Source organism: Fringilla coelebs, assembly GCF_963513975.1.
Source record: "Fringilla coelebs genome assembly, chromosome: 20".
NCBI lineage: Eukaryota > Metazoa > Chordata > Aves > Passeriformes > Fringillidae > Fringilla > Fringilla coelebs.
In genome coordinates this window covers 6,059,475-6,081,379 of record NC_140046.1, presented here as the reverse complement: position 1 = coordinate 6,081,379, position 21,905 = coordinate 6,059,475, and the positions used below count along the sequence as shown (strand labels likewise).

The following is a 21,905-nucleotide window of genomic DNA, read 5'->3' as shown; positions in this document are numbered from 1 at the left end:
GCGCACAGGAACCCCGCACTGTCCCCTCTTCTTCCTCCTCCTCCTCCTCCTCCCACCTGCCCGCGGCGGGTCTCGAACCCGCGGCTCTCGGAGCCGCCGCGGAGTCCTCCCGGCCGCCAGGGGGCGCTGCTGCCCCGCCCGGCTGCCCTGGGGCCGCTCCGGCCGCCGGGCCCCGCGGGCAGTTGCCATAGCGCCGCCGCCGCCGAGCGCAGGCACTGGGACGGGACCGCCCGCTCCAGGCCCGCCGGCCCCGCCGCCACCCGGGACGCGGCTCCTCAGGGGGAAGGTGAGGCGGCTGGGGCTCTGCTGGGCTCGGGGGGCTGCCGGGTGTGAGGGGGGTGTGGGGCTGGGAGGCCTCGGCGGGGCTGGGGGGGCTGACAGGGTTGGGGAGATGGAGCGCTGAGGGGACCCGGCAGGTTCGGGGGTGCGGAGCGCTGGGCTGGCAGGTCTGGGGGCGTGTGTGGGGCTTTGGGGGGACGGTCTGAGGGTTTTGGGGTGTGGGGCAGTGAGGACGCTGCTGGGGTTGGGGGTGTGTGTGAGGGTTTGGGGGTGTGGGGCAATGGGGGCTGCCAGGGTACAGAAGGGTGGGTGGGGTAGGGGAGGGGGAGCAGGTGAATGTGGGGTCCGTGAGGCCGTGGAGTTGTCACTGAGGGTTAGCCAGGGGCTGTAATGGCTCTGGATTGGGGGATTGGCAAGTCTAGGGGGACAGGGGCTGCCGGGACCTGGGGGGCACAGGGCGGGGGGAATGGGGCTGGCAGGACTTGGGGGGGCACAGGGCTGGGGGAATGGGGCTGCTGCAGCAGCTGGGTTTTGTTTAGGGGAGATGGGGTCAAAGGACTCCCTCACAGGGTTTTCCTAATGAGGGAGAGTGGGACTCTGGTGAAGCCTCTTTTTTCATGGTCAAGAGCAGTGATGAGTAACTCTTCCCTTTCTGAGTTCTGCTCCCAAAGGGCCTCTGGGGTTTAGAAGGTTATTCTGCTCAAATTGCTATGAGAGCTGAGGAATTCTGGATAAGCACCAGCCTTCTGTAGGGCTCTCTGCTTAAATTATTGTCTCTCTGCATTATAGCATGTCCAAAGTGTAATTTGGTGTTAAGGACCTAAAAAATTTCCTTCTCTGCTCAAAACTGGGGGCGTGCTGCAAAGTGAAACCTGAGCAAGTCCTTCCTTTGCTGCAGAAAGCAAAAGTTGTTGAGAAAATAAAAAAGTCCTCGAGTGTCCTTCTGAGCAGTTTGTTCCTGTAAGCAGGTCAAGGTGTTTCCTGTGGGGAAAGTATTGACTCATCCTCGGGTTTCTTAGCAGTATTTTGGTGTCTGCAGGTTAATAAATGTCAGCTCTGCAGTGAGAGCAGAGTCCTGCCTGAGTCTCCTCAGGCTGAGGATGGACAGGCTCGGTGTTTGACCCTGTGATAAAGAAGCAGTTGCGCTCCAGAAAAACCTCAGGTGCTTTCCAGCACTGCAAGGACAGCTGGGCGTGCTTAGTCAGGCGCAGCATTAAAGGTAGATAGGAAGGGTTTAATTTTATGCTTCTTGGATTAAGCTGTGCTCAGGGTAATGTTTAATTGGCTGAGACAGAAGGGGTTTATTTGTGTGTTTCAGTTGAGCTCACTTCCTCCTCTCTGACACAGAGCGTGTCTTCTGTGGGGAGCACAGGATGCAAGCTCAGATGCTGGTTTGGGAGAGCTGCCCCACAGCAGTGCAGGGACCTGTGGCACTTTCCTGTCCTTTCTAACCTCACTGTGGAGTTGGTGAAGAGCTTGGTAGATCTCTAAGGAGCTTTTTTAGCTCTCCATATTATTAGGATGGGAGATGATGAGTGCATTTTAAGTTGGTATTTTATTGGTTTTACACTCTGGTGGGTTGTATTTCAACACTTGGAGGCTCAGATTTTAAGACAGATGATCATTAATGTACATGATTGCATTCACAAAAAGAGTTTTAATCCTTTGTTTTTCTACTGTGCCCTCATTTTTCCAGAGCTGAGGAATGAAACAGAAATCTCTGATGGGCTTTAAATGTTTCCTACACCCAGATCCTTGGTTTACCTACTTCCACCCATCAAATACTGAATTTCCTTAACTCTTTTGTGCCCACAGTGATGGAGAGGCGGATCTTAGAGTCCTTCTCTGTAATCACAGTTGTTTTTGGTGGCACAATTGGGTCTAATGAACCAACACAATCGCCTTTGGCTGTTGTGTTTCCCACTGGGGGTGGGAATCCTGGAGCAGGCTTACCCAGCTGCAGCACTCTGTGCCTGCACATCCACTCAGCTGTAGCAACTGAGCTTTTAATTAAAGGCTGATTGCCTTGACAGTGGTGCTTATGGGTTAATACTTAATTTCTCAAGTTTTTGCTGAATTGGGACAGTTTTGAAGTCATCACATAAATATTGTGTTTAATTGTAGGGTAGAAAAAGTAGGATGGCTTCCGATGAGGCTCAGTCTTTCTCACTGGCAGGTAGCCTGTGATTTGGCTCCTAAAATGAGAGCTGAATGCACTGCTCTGCACTGAGACTACAAAGGAATCATACATGTGAGTTTTTGGGAGGTTAGTGGTCACTAGTTGAGTTCATGTCTGAAATCTGTCTTCTTTACAGCTTCAGTTTTCTGTTTACTGTTGTTGGCTTCGGTGTGGGTTTGTGTTGTTTTGTTTGTTTGTTAAATGGTGTAATTTTCACTTCTTGTGCAACTTTGCCCCACAGTTTGTTGTTAGTAACAAGTGAGATTGTAAACTCTTCAATTAGGCTGGAGCATGAGCTGAGCTGAGCTGCCAGTGCTGTTATTAAACCTGTAGTTTGGACTTTGAACCAGTTTTTGCCTGGAGGGGTGGAAGCAGATTTCCATGGTGTGTCTGCTGTGTGTGCCTGCTCAGAGGGGCAGTGGAGCTGGGCAGGCTGTGTCTGACCCAGCACTGCAGTTTGTGTCCTCAGGTCTGCCTGGGTAAAATGCTCTCCTCACCTAGGCTGTGTTGGTGTCACTGTAGGGAAAATGGTGTTTAATTAGAGTTAGGCTACTTTCCTGTCCCTTCTGGTGGGTATAGGGAATCACAGAGTAGATTGGGAGGACCTTAAGGATCACCTAATTAAAGATCCCCTGGCTCCATCTCTTCTCTAAACTTTCTGACTCGTCCTGATATAAAGATAAGAAATCAAAACATGTTGAACCAAGTAGTTGTGCCTAATGGAACACACTGTGGGCAGCAGGATGATGAGAACTGCAGAGAAGTGTGTGCATGTGGCCCTTTTTTGGAGACAGCTGTGTGTGACCTGCTGCTGAGCAGGGAGAGGGGACCTATGGGTACCTGGCAGTTCAGAGAAATTGGTTCCTCTCTCTATTCCCAGCTCTGACTACAGACATAATTCAGCTGTACCTGGATGTTGCTGGCAGTCTGGATGAGTCTGAGCTCTGGAAGTGGTGCAGCCAAAGCCCTGCTGAGGTCTCTGGTGCTGCTGTTCCCTGCCTGTTCCTTGTGCTCTGCACTTCCATGGATTTACCTGGTGCAGTTGTTCCCCCAGCCCTCCCCTGAGTGCCCACTGTGCAACCCCAGCCTGGCTCCTGCTCCCCAGAGTGATTCCACTCATTACCCCAGATAATCCCTCTCTGTGCTTTCCCATCCTGCTTCCCTCCCCTTCCCAGGGACTGTCCTTACCAAAGCCAGGGGTTGGGACTGTGAACTTCCCTGAGCTGGCATTTGGGGAGCAGGGAATGCTTTGCAGGGGTGAGTGAGTGGAATCTCTGTTTCACAGGTGGGGACAATCCAGTCCTGTCACTGCTGGGCTGATGTCAGGACCAGGACTCACCTGCATGCAAAGGTTTCTAACCCCCTGCTGGTAGGTGACTCTAAAGTTGATTATTTAGATTTCAAACAACATTGCAAGGTTGAAAAATTACCCTCTACTTTAAGAAACCAAGAGTGTGACAGTCAAATCAAGAACTGAGATTTTGTATTAGGTTTTTCCTTCTTTCTCAGCTGGTTTTCTCTGAACTGAGATGGCTCATTCTAACCTCTGAAAGGCCTTTTTGGCTTGTTCCATTTATGCTCCCATAAGGGACTTTCTTTAGAAAGAATTGTTGTTCTGAGATGCTGTTAATTCTTCTCAGTGTCTGTAAAATCTACAATTTCTTCACATTAATTGCTCTTGAGGTTTTCAGTTTACTCAAAAATATTAACCAGGCTTCTTTCTTTAATGCCCTTGGGCTCCTCTGCCAAATAGTCTTGGAATAGGAATTTCCACATTTTATTTCAGTGGAGACTAAAATATTCATTAAACATCAGCTTTTTTTAATGCTGCCACCTTTTTATTTATATTCTGAAGGTTGTGGGATGTGCTTATAAGAATATACTTAAGGAGCATATGCTTTGAATCTTTTAGTTTAGGCTGATGTTAAGTGAGATTTGAAACTCATTAAATGTAATTTAAATTTAAAATACTCTCTTTTGGGAGTAGCTTGTTGCATGGTAACCTCTGCTGCAAGAAGGATGGTTCCTTTGGGCATTATATATTCTATATATACACATAGGTGATTTCAAATTGCAGTGTCACACGTGGCATCGCTGAATCCACACCACTTGAGTTTTTATTGCTTTGGATTTTGCCCAGATGACTCAGGAACTGCATCCCACAGAATTCCAGACTGAAACTGATGTGATGTACTTTTTGTTGATGTCAAAATACATTGCTCAGAGCAAAATGACTGCTGGCACCAGAGGAAATACTCTGGTATATCTTTCCCCCAGAGACTTGGCTTGCTGGCATCACTCAGATGAGCAAATTCCTGTGTTTGAGGTCATCCTCCACGGGGTTGCATCATGCATTAATAAGTTTGCTTCCATGGAAGTGTTGGTGCTTCTCAGGACTTTGCCTGGGCCAGGATTACTTGGAAAGCTGCCCAGCAGTGCTGTCCCTGGGCATGGAGGGTGATAATCAGCAGCTTCATGCTCTGCTGTAGTTTGGTGTTAAATAATCATGGCCAGGCTGGAAGCACGACTGATGCTGCAGCTCTGAGGCAGTGAGCAACTCCTTCTCTGTGGGATTGTCTTTGAATTTGTTTTATATGTGTCTTAAAAAGGAGCTTTTATTCATCTGCTGGAATAGATTTCTTTGTAGGCACTTGAATTTGATAATCTGAGGAAAAACAGGCCTCTGTTCCTGAATGGTTTTTAAAATGACAACTTAATGGTTAAAAGAAGAGAAATCTCTGTTTAGATTAACAAAATAACTTTTCTTACTGAATCCATGAACCTCTTTCTATATATATGCCCAGCAGTCTGGTCTAGCAGCAGATATGGATAGAATGTCAAGCTTGATAGATTGTTGGAGCTGGTTTTTGGTAGTTAAACAATAATGGAGCTGTTGTGTGCTTGCAGGGAAACACTGAGCTCTATGTGCAGACTTCAGCCTGGAGAAAGTTCCAATTGTTCCAGAGAAGGGCGAGTTCTAAAATGCAGCTTCTGTGGCTGGTGGCACAGCTGGCCAGATCCCTGCCTGTCCTGAGGCCCTTGCACAAGCATTGCAGGAGAGTTTGGAAACAGTTTATTTTTCAGATTCCAAGTAAGATGTAGATTTCCAAATCCCCTTTGACTGTATAATCCAAAGAGTAGGAATCTCAGCTGGTTTTTATGGAGGGGCTGTTTGATGCTCTTGGAGCTCAGGGCCCAGGTTCCTGCCAGTCAGACAGAGGCTGATATTGCATAATCCAGGCCTTGTGTCTCAGATGGAAAGACTGGTCAGTTGTTGCAGGGGATCATGGAATTCCTTGTCAGCTCAGTCAGACCTGATCTGTCACTGTGCATCTGCTTGTGCAGAGGGCTCTGGGATAGGAGGAGCAAGATTTTGTCTCTGGTGTAGAATAGAAACAAGAGGGAGTTGAAACATGAATTTAATAAAAATAAAGCCCAAACCCGCAGTGTCCTTTTTGGCAAACTACTTTTCTATTCCTGCTGTTATTTATACTATTTGTTACTTGCTCCTTTGACCTGAATACAGATCACAGACTGATTTTTGCAATGGAAATACCTAAAGAATTTATTCTTCATTCTGAGTGAAGGAATTCCTGGAAAGAGCTGAAATATGTTGTTCAGCTCACTGCCAGGCTTCAGGAGTAACTTGGAATGCCTGCAAGGTGTGCAGGGAGAGTGCAGCTGGAATTCAAAGCACCTGCTTGTGTATGGCAAAATAACACACTTAGAAACAAAACACTTGCAGCATTTCTTTTTATCTGCCTTCAGAGGCACCTTAAATCTGCAAATAACCTTATCTGATCACCCTGATACCATCTCTGAACTCTGCCATAGGTGCAAACCCATTTCAGGGTTTCAGCTGTGTGTGTTTTAGAGAGAGCACACAACACATTTAATAGAATTTTGCCATTTTGGTCCCTTGGAACCCTTAGCATCGCATGATTTCAGTTTGTTCAGCTCTTGCTGTGGTAAAGGCCATTTCTATCAGGTTTTCAAACAATGTGTTCAACTGCATATAATGAAGCCTTTTCATCCAACAGAATGTAGGCCAGAGCCCAGGCTGTGTCATGAAAGGCTTTACTTTGTCTGAGGGAAGTAAGATGATCATTCTTGGAATGAGGCCTGTCTCCCTCAGTGCTGCTCTGCCCAAAGCCAAACTCACTTGGTAAGACATTGTTCTGGAGGCCTGAGCTTGCTTTTTTACTTCTGGGATGTGGCTCTTAATAACATGAGCTAAAGCTTTTGCTGCTCTGGCAGGAATAAGAGATGCAGGCTTGACATTAAATCTATTAAATCAAATACATGGTGGTATCTCCTAAAAATTCCCCTAATGAGAGAAAATGTGAAGAAAAGGGTATATAAACTGTTACTGTCCACTGTATGCTTGACTGATCAGCCTTAATCCTTGATATTGGACAAAACAATCTAAATGTATTGACAAAACCTTCTAAACTTCTAAGGAAAAGGGTTCTTTTACAACATGTACAAAAGATTTGAGATCTAAAATCCTTGATGTTTTCCTAGTCTGCAGTTTGACAGCATGCTGCCTCCTTCAAACCTTAAGTCCCAAGAATGTTTTTCTGTTTTGTAGTGTTTTTTTTTTTTTAAAGGCCACATTTGTAAGTAAAACTTTTAAGTTGAAATGCCCCTTTAAGTAAAAAAAAAAGCTTCTTTATTGTGCATGTTGACCATAATTTTCATTGTGAACTGGGAAAGAGTTCAAACAAACAAAAAGAAAAAGAGCCACAAGAAATTAACAGGATTTGCATTGTCTTTTGCACTTGTGTCAACCATGAATTTGGCCTCAAAATCATCTTTTTTTTTTTTTTTTTAATATTCTGTGTTATAAAATTGTTGGGATGCTCTGCAGAATTGCAAGGAGGTTATTCACTCATATTTCTTCCCTTAAGTGCCTCACTTCTATGAGTTCTGCAGTTCCCTGAAAGTATTTAATTCCATTATGAATACAGTACTGCTTTAAGGAAATGAAATATTGATTCCACTCCCTGATGGGGCATTATGTGTGTTTTGCTTATGGAAAACTCAAGCACAGAGAACTGAAGTGGCCCAGACTCACAGAGCTGGAAACTGAAACTAAAAATCCTCACCCTGAATTGTCCCACATTATTTATTTCATTACTATTCTGAAAATAAGTTCCTAATTATATTTTTTGAAATTTGGAGTTTAGTTATTTTTTTTAATAGGAATGTGTGGTATCTGATTTTGTTTGTGTAATCAAAAATGGGTCAGTTTCTGCTGAACTATTGAACTGGGAAGAGTAGAGTTTAAAAAAGAAGAAAGGTCATGCTGATGTTATCAGGTCAGTGGTGGAAAAGATTGTGTCATAGGGAGCTTCTTACTGGCAGCAGTCCTGTCTGGTTGTGCTGAAATGTCAGATAAGTTTTTGTTTGCTTGGGATCTGAGGACAGAAGTGAAAATGTTTTGAGGTGTTATTTAAAAAATAAGTATTCTTTGTTGTTAGAGGGCTGTGTGAAAGTACAAGACTGCTTAGTATGTTCCCAGCCTCTGTGATTGTTGGTCTGGTTTTATTCTTCATGCCCAACACCAGGATTTAGTCTAATATGAAAATCTTGTCTGTCATCTTACAAAGCAAAAACCCCCCAGAATGGAAAGAAATGCCCCTGCCAGTTACAGAGAAGCAAAATGAAAATGTGATGGTGCCTCTGGACTGCAAAGGCTGAAGAAAAAGCCCCAATAGAAGGTGAATTTAAAAACCCAACCAAAACTAAGTAGATTTATTGGTTTCTAAACTCCAGTGATTTCTGGAGCACTGACTCATGATGTCTGAATGTCTTGGCTTGCCAGAAGCCTGCACTGAAATGTGACCCTGCTGGCTTGGGCCATATATGGGAAATTTCCCCTGTGTGACAAAGGTGGAGAATCCAGGAGAATCAGGTCCCAGGCTGAAGCTTTCCCTACCTGCTGTGCTCTCAGTCTTCTGTGAAATTACATTCTCTGGGTTGGATCCCACTGGGGTTCCATGTTCAGCACTTTGTTTGATCCCATGAATTGGATGGGTTTAGGTGAGCTCTGCCATCCCAGGATGCCCCTCCTGCCTCTCTTGGTGCTGCACACAGGTGATTAAAAGGCTGGACAAAGAACTTAAATGTTCTGCCATAATGGATGTATAGAGATGTGGCAATAAAGGAGAATTGCCTTTTTTTGGATCATGGCTTTAGTTCCTAGAGACAAATGTTTACTTGAATGGTTTGTGAGCCCCTGTGTGAGCACTTCTACAATCTCCTCAGGATGTGCCCCCTCAACTCAGCAACCAAAACCATGGGACCAGATGGCTGTTGGGTTTGTTCATGTTTCTGTTTGAATAAAGGCCAGATTTCAGGCTGCTTTGTGTTGGTTTTCTCAGTCCTTAATGTTCCTGCAGAGATTGAGGCTGGAGGGAGAGAGGCACAGCAGTCGAACAAGGATGGTGGTGAAGGAACCCATGTAGAACTTCCCAGCCCTAGAAACAAGCACTGCAGATGGTTGGAAATGGACTTTTCCACAACATCTGGCCCATGAATGCTGTAGAGAGTTCGTGCTTGTCCTGCTGGCACACACTGGGTGCTGAGGCTGGAGCTTTCCCTCAGTTTTCAAGCTCTTCTCCTGGGCTGCAAGTAAGCAATTCTGAATTTCAGATGCTTCCGTGCTAAATGGAGATTGGCACAGGAATGATATTTATGGAAATGCTTTACGAGTACAGCTTCAAAGTCCCTCTCAAAGTTCCACCTGTATTTACTTCCTTCAGATGAGAGTGGAATAATTTCCCTTGTCCACAGATAAGGTGACTGAGCCATAAACAAACTCACTTTTTTATTGTGCTGTCTTTTGTTATCTCAGGAACAAAACCAGTCCCCAGGTTTGTACTCAACATCCTGGACCTTTTTTTAACTGCTGACTAATTTCTAAGTATTTCTGCAGCCTGGGAGGGCAGAACTTCCCACACTGTGTCAGATGTGAAGTGTGAGTTGGTCTGTGTACGTGTGTGCCAAAGGAGATCTGCAGCTGCATTTTATTCTATTTCAGCACCTAGTTTGGATTTGAATTCAGATTAATTTGGAATAGGCATAGCTATGAAATGAGTCTGCAGTGTTTGTACTTGTTATGATGTACCTCAGTTATATACATCCAGATCTGTTTCAGTCCAGCCAAATAAAAATTATCTTTTTTCAGGCTCCAGTTAAATAGGTTAGAGGTTGCCTGCCAGTCTGCACAGAGCTGTGGTGCATCCAGTCCTACTGCACGTACACTTTTCCACTTGTATAAATTCCGTGCGGTTTAGGTTCATTTTCTACCAGCAGCTCCTGGAAGAAGGTGGGGAGGAGAGAAGGTTTTGCATGTGAGGAGTTTGGAGACTCTATTTTGATTTTGGAGGGGTGAAATTTAAAAGTTTACTGGTTAAAAATAAACCCATAGCTTGGCAGGACTAGAAATTTCCAGGATTTCCAACTGATGTTGTAATTTATCAGCAAACAATTTTGGGTGCCTGAGACACAGTGATAGCCCAGAATCTGTGGAGCTTTAGGGCCAATTGTAATCGCAGTTTCAGAGAAATTTAATGTAATTCTGGCTAGTCTTGTCCAACCCCAAATTTGAGGGGCTGTATCTGGGATAATGCACCTCTCTCTTCTCCTTTCAAATGCCCCCATATGCTTGTGCTTCATTTCAAGGCTAAACTGTTGGTGAATGTGTAATTTATTCAGTTGTCTTAATGAAACAAGATGTGTAATTGTGCCACGGATTCCAGTGGAAATAGCTTGATCTCTTTTTACCTGAAGTAGGGAACTTGAGATGTGATGAAAATACAAATTTATATCCTTTCTCCTCCCCTTTTTTCTCCAGCTCCCTGAATTCCCCCATTTAGGAGAAGGGTATAGTTAAACTTCTCCCATGGTGAAATCACTTTCCAGCAGAGGGGATTCCAAGCTGCTCCCTGGTTAAACTGTGGATCTGCTCCTGTTTGTTTGCAATACCCAAACACTGAAGTCACTGGGTCCACAGCAGTGTTTTGCAGCACAGCAGAAACTTATTTTCAGCAGGGTTCTATTCTGGGCATTGTAAAATGTGCTGAGAAAGGGAGGTGTTTGTAGTGTGGAGAGGAGGAGGAAGACTCCCTGAAAAGCTCCTGCTGTGCCCTTGGAGCCTCTTTCTGACTTCCAGGTGGGCACAGATCCAGGAAACCTCCCCAGCTGTGGCCACATGGCTGTCATGGAAGAGTGGCTGAGGTAGGTTTTGAGTTGAAATCTGGATGGGATGGACCCTTCCTGGGGTAGGGCTGGTTAGGGAAGCTGCACAGTTAAATGTTCAGGTTTTCATTGAGAATTTATTGCTGTCTATTGGAATTACAGTTTTAGCAGTGACCCATGCAGCTGAATCCAAGAAAACCTGTGAGGATAGGAATGAACAGAGAGAAAAATCCAGCATGGAGGTTTTTCTCCATAATGAAAAGGACTGGTTGAGTTGGGAGGGGATAGTCTAGGATTCCTGGACTCCTCCTTGCTGACATTTTGGTGGAGAGCTTCCGCTTTCAGTGACACTTTTATGTGAGAGACTAAGGGTAGAGACACATCCAGCCATGCAGGATGCTGGGAATGCTAACAAAGCAGCACTCTGGAATCTTGCTTCTCCAGAGTGTCCTTTCTTCTCCTCCTGACTTGGTTCATGCTATAATTACAACTGACTTAATTCAGCCTTGCTGATGAATATCAAACCAGTGTGAAAGAACACAGCAGATTTTTCAATTGTTGTTCAGCACAAGAGGAGAGTGGAAGGGAGATAAGCCCAAGGTCACAGTATGTCCCTTGGGAACAGGTACGGGACTAAGGAGTTGAGATAGACTGGATGAGAAAAATAATTTTCTAAAATCACATGATTTCATTAATGACTTTGTTTTGGTTTCTGTTAACGTGCTGGGAGAATGTCACTGACTTGCAAAAGAAAAAGGCAGTTGACTTTCCGTCTTGGCAGATGTCTCAAGACCTAATTACATTTAATAGCAAAAAGAACTTTTTATCTAAATATTTTTCAATATATAAAATGCAACTTTGGGTCAAAAATAAACAGTTTATATTAAAATAATACTCACCCTAGGTATCCAGTTCCTTACAAAACAGGATTTCCAAACTTCTCATGTTAAAATGGGGGAAATTTGGTGTTGTGCTAGAGAGGAGAGGGAAAGTGGGCAAGAGTTAAGTTTGCAATTCTAGGTGCGAAGCTGGGAGTCAAGTGAGAAGGTGTCTCTTTTGGAATTAGCTTTCTCTCTATAAATCCCACAGCTTTCTAAAACCATTTTCTCCATTTCAAATGGGAATTGCAGCTCTCTAGTTTCAAAGAGGTACTTGAAGCTGAGATCCTTCATGTTTGTAACAGTGCTGGTGGGATTTCAGGTGAAGCTCTGTCTGTAAACCTCCTGAACACCATCAGGTGTTGCTGGCAGTACTGATAAGCACTGCTACAGCTGCAAAATGCTCTTGGAATACCTGCTGGATTTTTGTCATGTATATAAGAACTCGTAGTTTTCCTCTCAGCTAAGCCAGTTTTCCAAGGGCTTACCTGGCAAACGGTCTGCTCAATGTGAACCAGGTTATAGCAGCATAAAAGGGGCTTTGTCTGCACCATGGTTTCCTCTGTACCACGCAAGTGGGAGGTGATTTTTGGTGCTTCTGTGGGCTCAGCAGCAGCTGAAGGCGCTGGCGTTTCAGCAGAGCTGTGTGTGGCTGTGCTGAACGCCTGTGGCCCCATTCCAGCTTTTTCCTGCTCTGCCTTGCACCCTGCCCCAGCGGGCTGCCCTGTTTACTCTCTGCTCTCTGGTAAATGGATGTCACTTCCTTCATTAAAATGCTGGTGCGTGGCCAGGTCCCTTCCTTTGGGCTCGCAGCGGCGGCGCTGCCGAATCCAGCTGTGTACCACGCTCCGGAATCTGCTCCTGCCTGGATGGTTGGGATCTGCTGAGCCCACACACTGAGGAGGCTTTTGGAGGCACCTCCAGGGTGGAGAAGCACAGGTGCAGCTGTGTTGAAGAGGGGTTGAAGATGGATTATTGCTGCTGGGCACAGGCTGCGCTTCCAGCCAGGGACTGCGCGCGTCCCGTGGGGAAGCTGTAGGCAGCGTCTGGGATGGGGTGCCAGTGCCAGCCTGCTCTGGCCAGCCTCTGGACATGAGGATGTGGGTGCTGTTCAAGGGCATCCCCTGATGTGCCCGGCAGTACAGGCACTCCTGGATGCACAGGATCACAACCAAAGGGACACAGAAGTCCTGGACACCCTGCTCTGTGTGGACTGACCTGAGCTCTCTGCCTTTGTAGCTGACCAAGGTCTCACCTGAAGAATTTTAAACTGATATCAAAGTTGCTGATCAGACTGGTGAGCAATTAATATTTGTCTTTGTTGCATGATGTTAGATGATTAGAGGAGGGAAATGTCTCCAGGCTTTTGGAAGGCACAGCACAAAATGGAAAAGTGTTTCCTCCTCCTGTAACAATTTCTTGTGTCTTCCCCACCTGAACACTCCTTTTTCTTGCTGTGATCCAGTGCTGGTATTTATTTACTAATTTTTTCAAGGTGTCACCTTTTCATGCTGTCACCTTGGGCAGGTGAAGTAAACTCATAAACATATTTTATCCTATCCCTACATAAAAATCTGACAGCCCAGTTATTTTATACAGTAAATTAGATGTACATTCCTTGTGACAGATTTGTGTCCCATCTCGTCCTTTTCTCCTGCTCTGTATTGGTTGAGACACCATGTCTGCAAATGTCATACTCAGACTGGCAGCCTGCTTCCTTCCCTTGTCCCTTCTGCAAGTGGCTCATTTGCTGACTTTTCCAGCTGTCCCAACATATGGCTGCTCCCATTTATCATAATTCAGGTCTGTGCCTGGAACAAAGGCTGATAAAAATAATGCTTTGTGCATAAGTGGCATTTGAGCAGATTATTCTATAGCTCTGTTATCAAGCAAATACTGTTTTTTTGACCTTACTATGAATTCAGTTTGGAAGTGGTAGGTCATTAGTGAAGCTAATTTTAGCAAGGCATTTCTTATCAGTGCAGGTTTGTTGAAATAAAATAAAAAAAATAGTAAATTGTAACAATGAGCAATTGTGCAATGCTATTAATGGGGCACCAAGGTGGTTAACTCATTAAATACTTCAGCCATTTCAAACAGCATTCATCAAAGTGAGATCTGATCCATTTTGCAGGGGCTACAGCATGGATTGATAACAAAAATAATAATTTTAAGAGACCTATCAATACATGACTATTTTAAAGCCACACTGCCATTTTCTGGCCTCCTGAACAATTTCTTTGATCCTCAAGCTACTAGAAGTGGCAGGAACGAATGATTTTGTGCTCAGCATTATCCCAGTGTTGGTGTGTTGTGTGAAAGTTGTCTCACTGGTGTTGTGGAGGACACAGAGTCTGTGTTGGTGTAGAGCATCTGTAGCTGCTCACTGCAGGTCCTGAAGGCAGTAGAAGGTTCTGGATGGGAAGAAGAGGAGGATGAGGGGCAGAGAGGAGCTGCGTGGTTCAGGGAGCTGCTGGAGCAGCAACTCATTGAGGAGAGCAGGGGAGGTGTGAGGCAGCTGTTGGGGCTGATGAGCAAACAGCCCTGCAGGGAAGCTGGCCCTGGCAGGGCTGCTCTCTTGCATCTCCCTCCCTTTTTGGCACCCAGATCCATCTGCAGTAGCCTCAAGGGTCATCAGCCCTGCTGTTCCAGTGGTTAAAGGCCTCTCAGGAGCAGAACTACTTGCTGCTGTGGTTTCTTCTCGTGTGGGAGTAGAATCAGCTGCTCCTGGGAGCTCAGTTCCTTTTGATCCCTTGATTCAAGTGTCTCCTTGTTGCATTCCAGCTGCTGAATTCCTGAGCAGTCACAAAAAGGAGCCAGACCCAGTCCTTGAGAGCTTTGCTGGAAGCTCATTGATTCTGAGATGTTCCTTGGCTTGCTCTAGTCCCTTGTTGTTTGTACCCTTAGGAAAATAAAGGCAGATTTTATATTCAAACATAAACCGCAGTTTCCCTCTGCAGACACAGCCTAGCCTTTGATGAAATCCATTTATGACACATGCATGTGTAATAAATGTGTAATAATTCCTGTGTGGGGGCTGTGATCCCTGATACTCCAGCTAGCAAGGTTATGGCAGTGATACTGCATTTGGAGTGAGAACCTGAGTTCAAACACTTGTTTAAATGAAGATGGTAAGTATAAGAATCCAGACCTGCATTATGACTTTTGCCTTCAACTATGTATGGGAGGAAAACTTTGACATCACTGGTATTTCCTTCAGAATTAAATTTATACAGAACTCTTGGCATTGTGTAGAACATGTTAATGAACTGGTGATGAAATGAATTTCACTCTCCTGTTTAAATCCAGTCAAGAGAGTCATGGCATGCATAGCTTCATACTGGAAAAACAAATAATCAAATCAATAAAAGCAGTCTAGCAGAGCATGGTGGAGTGCTGGCACCACTTTGTCCATGGGAAGCACCTCCCTGCCATTTACTGGATTTCTTCTGGCTTTCCTTAAAGCAACTGAAGAAAGAGGATGAAACAGCCCCTTCCCAGGGTGCTGATTGCCATGTGGGTGGATGTGTTTGCAGGTCCAGGATAGACTGTTTGATCTTGTGTCTCCACCCTTGGTGAAACTCCCTTTGCCCTGGCAGATGCTCCAAGCACAATGTGCACTTAGCATTTAGGGCAGGTGGTTTTTGGCTGCCAGCAGTCACTGTTGGGTGCCTGCCATGGAGCTTCCAGTTTGCCAAACCCAGCCCAGCTGCATGGCTCAAGCAGTTGTTTCTGTGGCTCCATGAGGCAGTACAGGCACCTTGTCCAAGGATAATGCTGCTATCAGTAGTGCCTGTAATGTCAGCTATGCCAGTAAGTCCACATCTTTTATTCAAGATGTTCCTGAAATCCATGCTGTCATTAAGTTTTCCAAGCTGCCACACTGTTATTAGCCAAGTTACTGTAAGTATTTTCCCAACCCTGGAGCACAACACAGAAGTAGCTTTTTCCACTGGGTGTTCTTTTATCTGGGCATTAATTTGTCACTTTGGTGTAGCAGTGGAGCTCCTTGGGTGCAGAACAGCAGCTCCTTTGCAGGGAATTGACAGGATTTAGACAGGGCAGGACTCTCTGGTTCTGACCCTCAGACTGCTACATCTGTAACATCCATCCCTTGGGAAAATGAGCAGTTTCTGGACTGTGCTGACCACGTACCTCCAGATGGGTAAGAGAATAAAAAAGAGAATAATCTTCCTGTAGCAAACATTGTAGAGTTATCAAGGAAATGATCATCCTGAAATTCCACTGAGGCATTCTGCTTGTAACTTGGGAGTCCTCTATCACTGGCAGTGCTCATTTCCTTGGCTCTAAAGCTGATCCTGTCCAGAGCAATGGAAAATCAGCTGCTGAATCTTACCTGTGTTTCTTGCTGCTGTCTTAGTGCAGCTGTAGGCAGCTACAGAGGAGTTTTATATGTGTGCTCCTTTTTATACCCTTGGAAAAATGGATCAGAGGACAGTCCTGGATGTTGTTTGTTTATAGGCAATTCCCTTCCATGCTTTTGTAGTTGAGCAGGATTAAGGTTCTTCTAAAGCAACATCTGAGCTTTTTGTTGGCCTTTTAATTCCTGGCAATCACAGAGCTACAGCCCCAGCTGAATGCTGAGCTCTGTCTTGTTTTATTCCAGTTTGTGCACTGCCTTGTGTTTTTCTTCCCAGTGTTTGACATGTTGCAATGTTCCAGAGTGAATTAGTAGGCTGTCTTTTTCTAGGAAAACAAAGTTTTTGGGGGCAGGCAGTAGCATTTGTGTATTCTGTTATCGTGGGTGGCCTTCATCTTGCAGGGGTCCTTGAAACAGGAAGGGAGCTGAACTCTGGATGCAGTTTTCCACTGCTGTGGAGGCTCTGAATGCTTGTTGGACTGTGCAGCTTTCATGTTGTTTAGATTTGTGATTCCTAGGAACAAACTAAACCTCACAAAGAACGTGATTTCATGTAGAAATTCTCTACTTTTGCAAAAGAAAGGCTCTGTTAACTTCTGAGTAGGACACAGAGCTTGGAAATTAACATGCAGAGAGAAACAGCGTAATTGTTTCTTTTATCTGTGCTATCTGAAGTGTGTGTTTGATTGCAGGGCAAAGCTAATAGAGATGGATGATAGATTATTTCTGTTGGTGCAGTGCTTTCCTCTGTGTATTTATTGGGATCTCCTTGCCAGCCCAAGTGCAATCCACACTATTTATTGAGATCTGGGTGCCAGCCCAAGTGTCATTTCCAGTGCAGCAATGAGCACATCAGCTCCACCATGAATCCATGGTGTGAATGTGTAGATTTGTATTTAAACTCTGCAATGTGCTGAGCCTGCAGGGAGGGCTCCTGGCTCAGCTCACACTGTGAGCTTTGAAAAGCATCTGTTCAGGACAGCAGGGACTCTGAGCAGCCAAATTCAGCCAGGTTCTGAAAGGATCAAAGATGCCACTAAAGCAACAGATACTGGAACAGCACCAGAGTGCAAAAGCTTCCCAATTCAAGTACATCACCCCCAAAGATTCAGCACAGCTTAAAAAAAAGAATTATTATACCAAATAACCTTTAGAATTCCCTTCCTAGCCCTGTTCCCTTGGGAATCTGTGGCAATACTTACTGAGTAACAAGCAATGAATTGGCTGTGCAGCTGAGAGATATTTTATTTCCAGAAGTTTATAAAATCAAGCAGTTGCTGAACTGCTATCAGTGAGGGAGCTGATTTTTAAGACATAAAAGAAACAGTTCAGGAACTCCCGTGTGAGAGCAGAAATGCAGAGGAGGCAATTTGTATTCAGTTTACCCGTAAGTGATGACACATGGTGTGTGCTCCAGAAGCTGAATGCCCAGATGAATTCAGATTTCTTTGTAAACTCCCAAAAGCAAGTTTATAGCAGTGTATTTCTGGAATATTGCAGCAGAGGTGGTGTGAGAATACTTTGGAACTGAGCATTTTGCACTGGACTGTGTTAGGATTTTTGGTAAGTGTGTGTGTGTGTATATGTGTGTATATTTTACATATAAAATATGACTTGGAAAAACAAACAAGTGATTCTGTGTCTCAGCTGCAGTTGTTTTCCTAAGCAAGTTACCAAAGTCAGTGTTTGATTTTCTTACATTACTGACATTGACCTGCTGTGTGATGGTTCAGCCTTGTAATGCTGTAAATTCAGCCTGGAACTGCAGTATGTGAAATTAGTGGCTCGGCTGTCCTTGCTTTTATTTTATCTTTTTGGATTTGTAGCTGTAAATCTGTAGAGGGATTTTGGACAAAGCTGAAGAATGGCCATCTATGATCCTGCTGCTGATTTTATTTAACTGTTCTGTGCCATATAATTTGAGCTTTTGTGTTCTTTTCCTGATGCATTATTGCATCCTGATAAGTATTGCAGCTTATGTGAAATAGAAACAGCCTGTTAGAGCAAACTCAGAATCTGATATAGCCAAATGGAACATACAATTTATCTTATCTTCATTGTGGTCTCTCAACTCTATGAAGTTTCAGTAATAAAGTTCTTTTAATCTTTATTTTTCCCTTTTCACCAGAGCTGCATTGTGCTGGACTGAGTGTGTGGGCTTGTCAGAGGAAGGATCAAAACTGACAAACATGCTGTTAAAGATGAACCAGGGGTGGGCACTGAGCTGCATTTGCTGCTTTGTTGCCACCTCAGCTGGCAGGCTGTGTCCCTGCCCGTCTGACGGTGTCTCCCTGGCAGGTACTATGTGGGCAAGCTGCTGTAACTGGTTCTGTGTGGATGGCTCCCCTGAGGAGATGCAGCCGCCGCCGGCAGCCCGGGCCCAGGCCTACTCCAACCCTGGCTACAGCTCCTTCCCCTCTCCCACTGCCTCTGAGCAGAGCTGCAAAGCCTGTGGGATGCACTTCGACAGCTCCTCCAGCAAGGTGAGTCCTGCCCTGCCCTGCCAGCTGCCTTCATTTAGTTACAGACACACATTTTATACACAGATCCTCAGATCTGCACGTCCCATATGGGAGAAGACAGCCCACTTTGGCTCTGGGTCTTCAGTCATTCTGCTACAATTAATGTGTGTCACCCTGTTTTTTAAAGATTTTCTAAGCCTTCTGATGTTTACATTCTTCTAACAAACTTTCTCACAGACTTTATGTAAATAACTTCTTGTTTTGCATTCTTTTATGGAGGGGGAGAAGTTTGATGGACTGTTGGTTTGTCCAGTGTCATTGGAGAGGTGGCACTGTCACCCTCAATCCACTGTGCTTTTGGAACTCTATAAATGTTGGAGTCAGAATGAAACTTTCCCTTTATTTTACCTTGGAGAGTCCAGTGTCCATGTTGTTTTATTTTGTGTCCTAGAGTGACACATGTGACTGGAAATCCTTCAGAAGATTTCCTCAATAGAAAGCCAAACTGCTGATAGTCACTTAAAGAAGCGTTAACTTGAGCATAAGTTATTAAATTCCTTATTTAAAAGCAATAATGTCCTTTAAAAAGAAATATTGTGACAAGAAGTTTAATGATGTTTGTGCTTTCAGTAAAGGAAGATCTTCCTATTTTCCAAACTATTGTTGCTCAAACTAAAAGCCAGTGAAGTTTTTTGAGGGTGTGTGTAGAACTGCTGAGCAAAAATAGCCCCAGACCAAACCCAAATCAATTTTATCTTACTTGTAAACTTGATTTGTGGTGTATAAATGCCAAAATAATTGGTACCACAAGACTTAATTTGACAGCAAACCCTGCCTGGGGCATTATTTGGACATGGTGGGTCCTTTAATGCTGCTTGAAAATGTTCCAGTGAGGAAAATTGTTCTGTGTCCACACTCTGTGGCTTAAGAAGTGTCTGATCTATAGTTACTGAACTTAAGTATGTGAGAATTTAAAAATAATGGTAAATTCTGGCCACAACCCTTTTAGATTATCTGGGAAAGTTCATAAACTGGTTTTCCTTGCACTTTTTATTTATGCATGAGGACACACATCTGAGGAATGGTGAGTCTTGGCAGAGCTGCTGCTTTCTACTCCCAGGGCAGCAGGGGTGTTGATGCATTTGTGCACTGAGGAGTGCAGTTGTTTCAGGAATCAAACTCTGGTGATGCATTGTGGGGTGTGAGTGTGCTGAGCCTGCTCCTGGTGCTGGGTCAGCTCCAGTGGGGCCCTCCCTGCTCATGGCTCTGTAATGTTGTCTTTGACATTGTCCTCACTCAGCCACATGTCCTCACAAATACTTGTGGAGAGTTACCCTGGACTCAGCACTTGCTGTTGGGCATGGTTGCAAATAGTGGATGGAGACAATGCTGAAATGAAAGCATTTCAGGCAGCTGTGAGCTCAGCAGCAGCAGCACAGCCCTGTTTTCCCCAGTATCTCCTACATATCAGTTCTGTATGACTGCCCTTAGAGCAGTGTCTTGTGCAGAGCCATCAGTGGCTCCAGCTGAGCTCTCTGACAGGAGGGGGAATGCTCTGGTGCACAAATTGTACAGCATCTGCTAAAGCTGTTGAAAACATTCCTGCCCTCAGCAGCTTCCCCCTTTTCCTGTGGGATCTGCTGTCTGTACCTGTGCTCATGTCCAGCTGCTCCTGCTCCAGGCTGTCAGGGAAAGTGAAGTTTATATTCTGTATTCCAAAGGGTGCTCCCAAACCTCCTCCCACCTTCCTGCTGCCCAGCTCCTGAGCTCTGATCTCTGGGGGTGACTGGAGCCCTGTGCTGCAGGTGGGAATGCTGGAACAGCTGCAGGAGGGGCTGCCAGAGCTCACCCCTGAGGTCTCTGAGGGAGAGGAAACATCCCTTGGAACACACTGGTGTGTTTGTGAGCCATGGGAATTCCTCAGTGCTGTTGCTATGGAGGGAGCAGTGTATGAAATCTCACAGTGCTGCAAGGACAGCATGGAAAACTGCATTCTCTCCTGGGAGAGGCAGCACCTTTGAACTGCAGTGTCCAGTTAATGTTTATTCTGAAATACAGGGGATAAAAATTAATTCCTTCTGCGCTGCTGACCATAAGGATAGCCTAGATTGCTTTAAAAAAGCCCAGACCCAACAAACCAACAAACCCCCCCCACATATAAAGCATTTCAGGGCTGTCTGACCATGCTGACTGTGCTGTCAGTGAGCAGCAGGCAGATGTGGCCTGACCTTTTAGCAAAGTTTTAATGTGCAACAACATTTGAAACTAATCCTTCTGAAGAACACACTGCCTTGAATTAATGTCCTTTCAGTCAGAGTTCAGTGAAGTGTAAGAGCTGCTTGATGCTGAGATGTAGCCAAAATATCCATGTTTAAACACTTGCTGCTCAGATACAGGCTGGGGAGGGTTTTTTTTCTCTGCAGATAAATCCTAGTGCTGAGCTGCTAAGTCAGAGACATGCCTGGGTTTATTTTCACTTCCCAAATGTATCCTTTGATAACTGAGGCAGGATTACTGTTAATTGCAAGAACGTGTCTGATACAAGAGCCCTTGTGCTGTGTTTGCTTTGTGATACCTCAAGGTGGGAGTGCCCAAGTAGGGGTTTTCTGGCTGGTGGAAGGTCCTTGGCAAATCAGGGGCTCCCTTTGGAGCCAGTTTGGCAACTGCAGGCCATGGGGAGGCTTCAGGGTTTTGGGTTGTTTTGTGCAGTTTTTGTGCTGTTGAGGTTTTTAAATTTCAGTTCATCTGATTGCTCCCATGTCACAGATGGGGGATTCAGAGAGCAAGTGTTACCAACAGGGTTATTTTCCACTTCTGTGCCTTTGTGGATTTGTTTTGTTCCCCTGCTCTAGGCACACACAGCCATCAGTTCCTGTCTCTGCCCTAAAAATTCCCCAAGGAACAGGATTGCTCTTGCAATCACAGGGTCACAAAAAGTCAATTGCATATTAATTTTTTTATGGTGATGAAGTTAAGGAAAACTCCAAACTGGATGTTCTGTGGAAATTGCCCTTCCTGCCTTGCTTTGTGATTGGTGAAAGTTACTTTTCCTTGGCAGGCCCCCAAACAGCACTTTTGAGATAAGGTTTCAAGAGTTTCTCTCTGTGGTAGAAATGGGAATGTCTTAAAATGCTTGAGCAGGAAATAGGGATTCTTTCCAGTAAGTGTCACTGTGAGTGTAGTACAGGCTCTAAATGAGAGGCCTGGAGGTGTTAACTAGGGAGCAGGGAGGGTTTCAGGCTGAAAAAGGCATCAGAAAGAGCTTTTGTAAGCAAGTAGTGTATTTACAGCTGTAAAACATCTGCTTTCTTTCAGCTGGGATGTTCTTCAATTACCAGAGCAGTTCATAAACCAGTTTTTTGACTTTGAGTCTGTATTTATTACATCTCCAAGTCCACCTGTGTGTTTTTCCTTGCACAGCTCTGAAGGATCAGGATGTCAGGATTCCACAGAGGTGCTTGGCTCCTCTGAGACTGTGAATTGGCATTTTTAACAGCACTGAAACCACTTCTCTCTTCCCC

General features: G+C 44.9%; 1 protein-coding gene across 3 annotated transcripts in view; it reads left to right on the top strand.

The window, feature by feature from the left end:
• Positions 1 to 203: 203 nt before the first annotated feature.
• The window catches only part of RFFL (ring finger and FYVE like domain containing E3 ubiquitin protein ligase), a 29,180-nt gene continuing 7,478 nt past the window's right edge, over positions 204 to 21,905 (top strand). Inside the window, exons 1-2 of one of the 3 annotated variants that reach the window (XM_084219092.1) lie at positions 204 to 286; positions 18,221 to 18,405. In XM_084219092.1, coding sequence (XP_084075218.1) covers positions 18,226 to 18,405 — 180 coding nt within the window. In that variant the 5' untranslated portion in view covers positions 204 to 286; positions 18,221 to 18,225. Of the gene's footprint in view, positions 287 to 2,417; positions 2,531 to 3,744; positions 3,828 to 18,220; positions 18,406 to 21,905 lie in introns of those variants that run through there. The other 2 variants (XM_084219090.1, XM_084219091.1) reach the window with 2 other exon arrangements.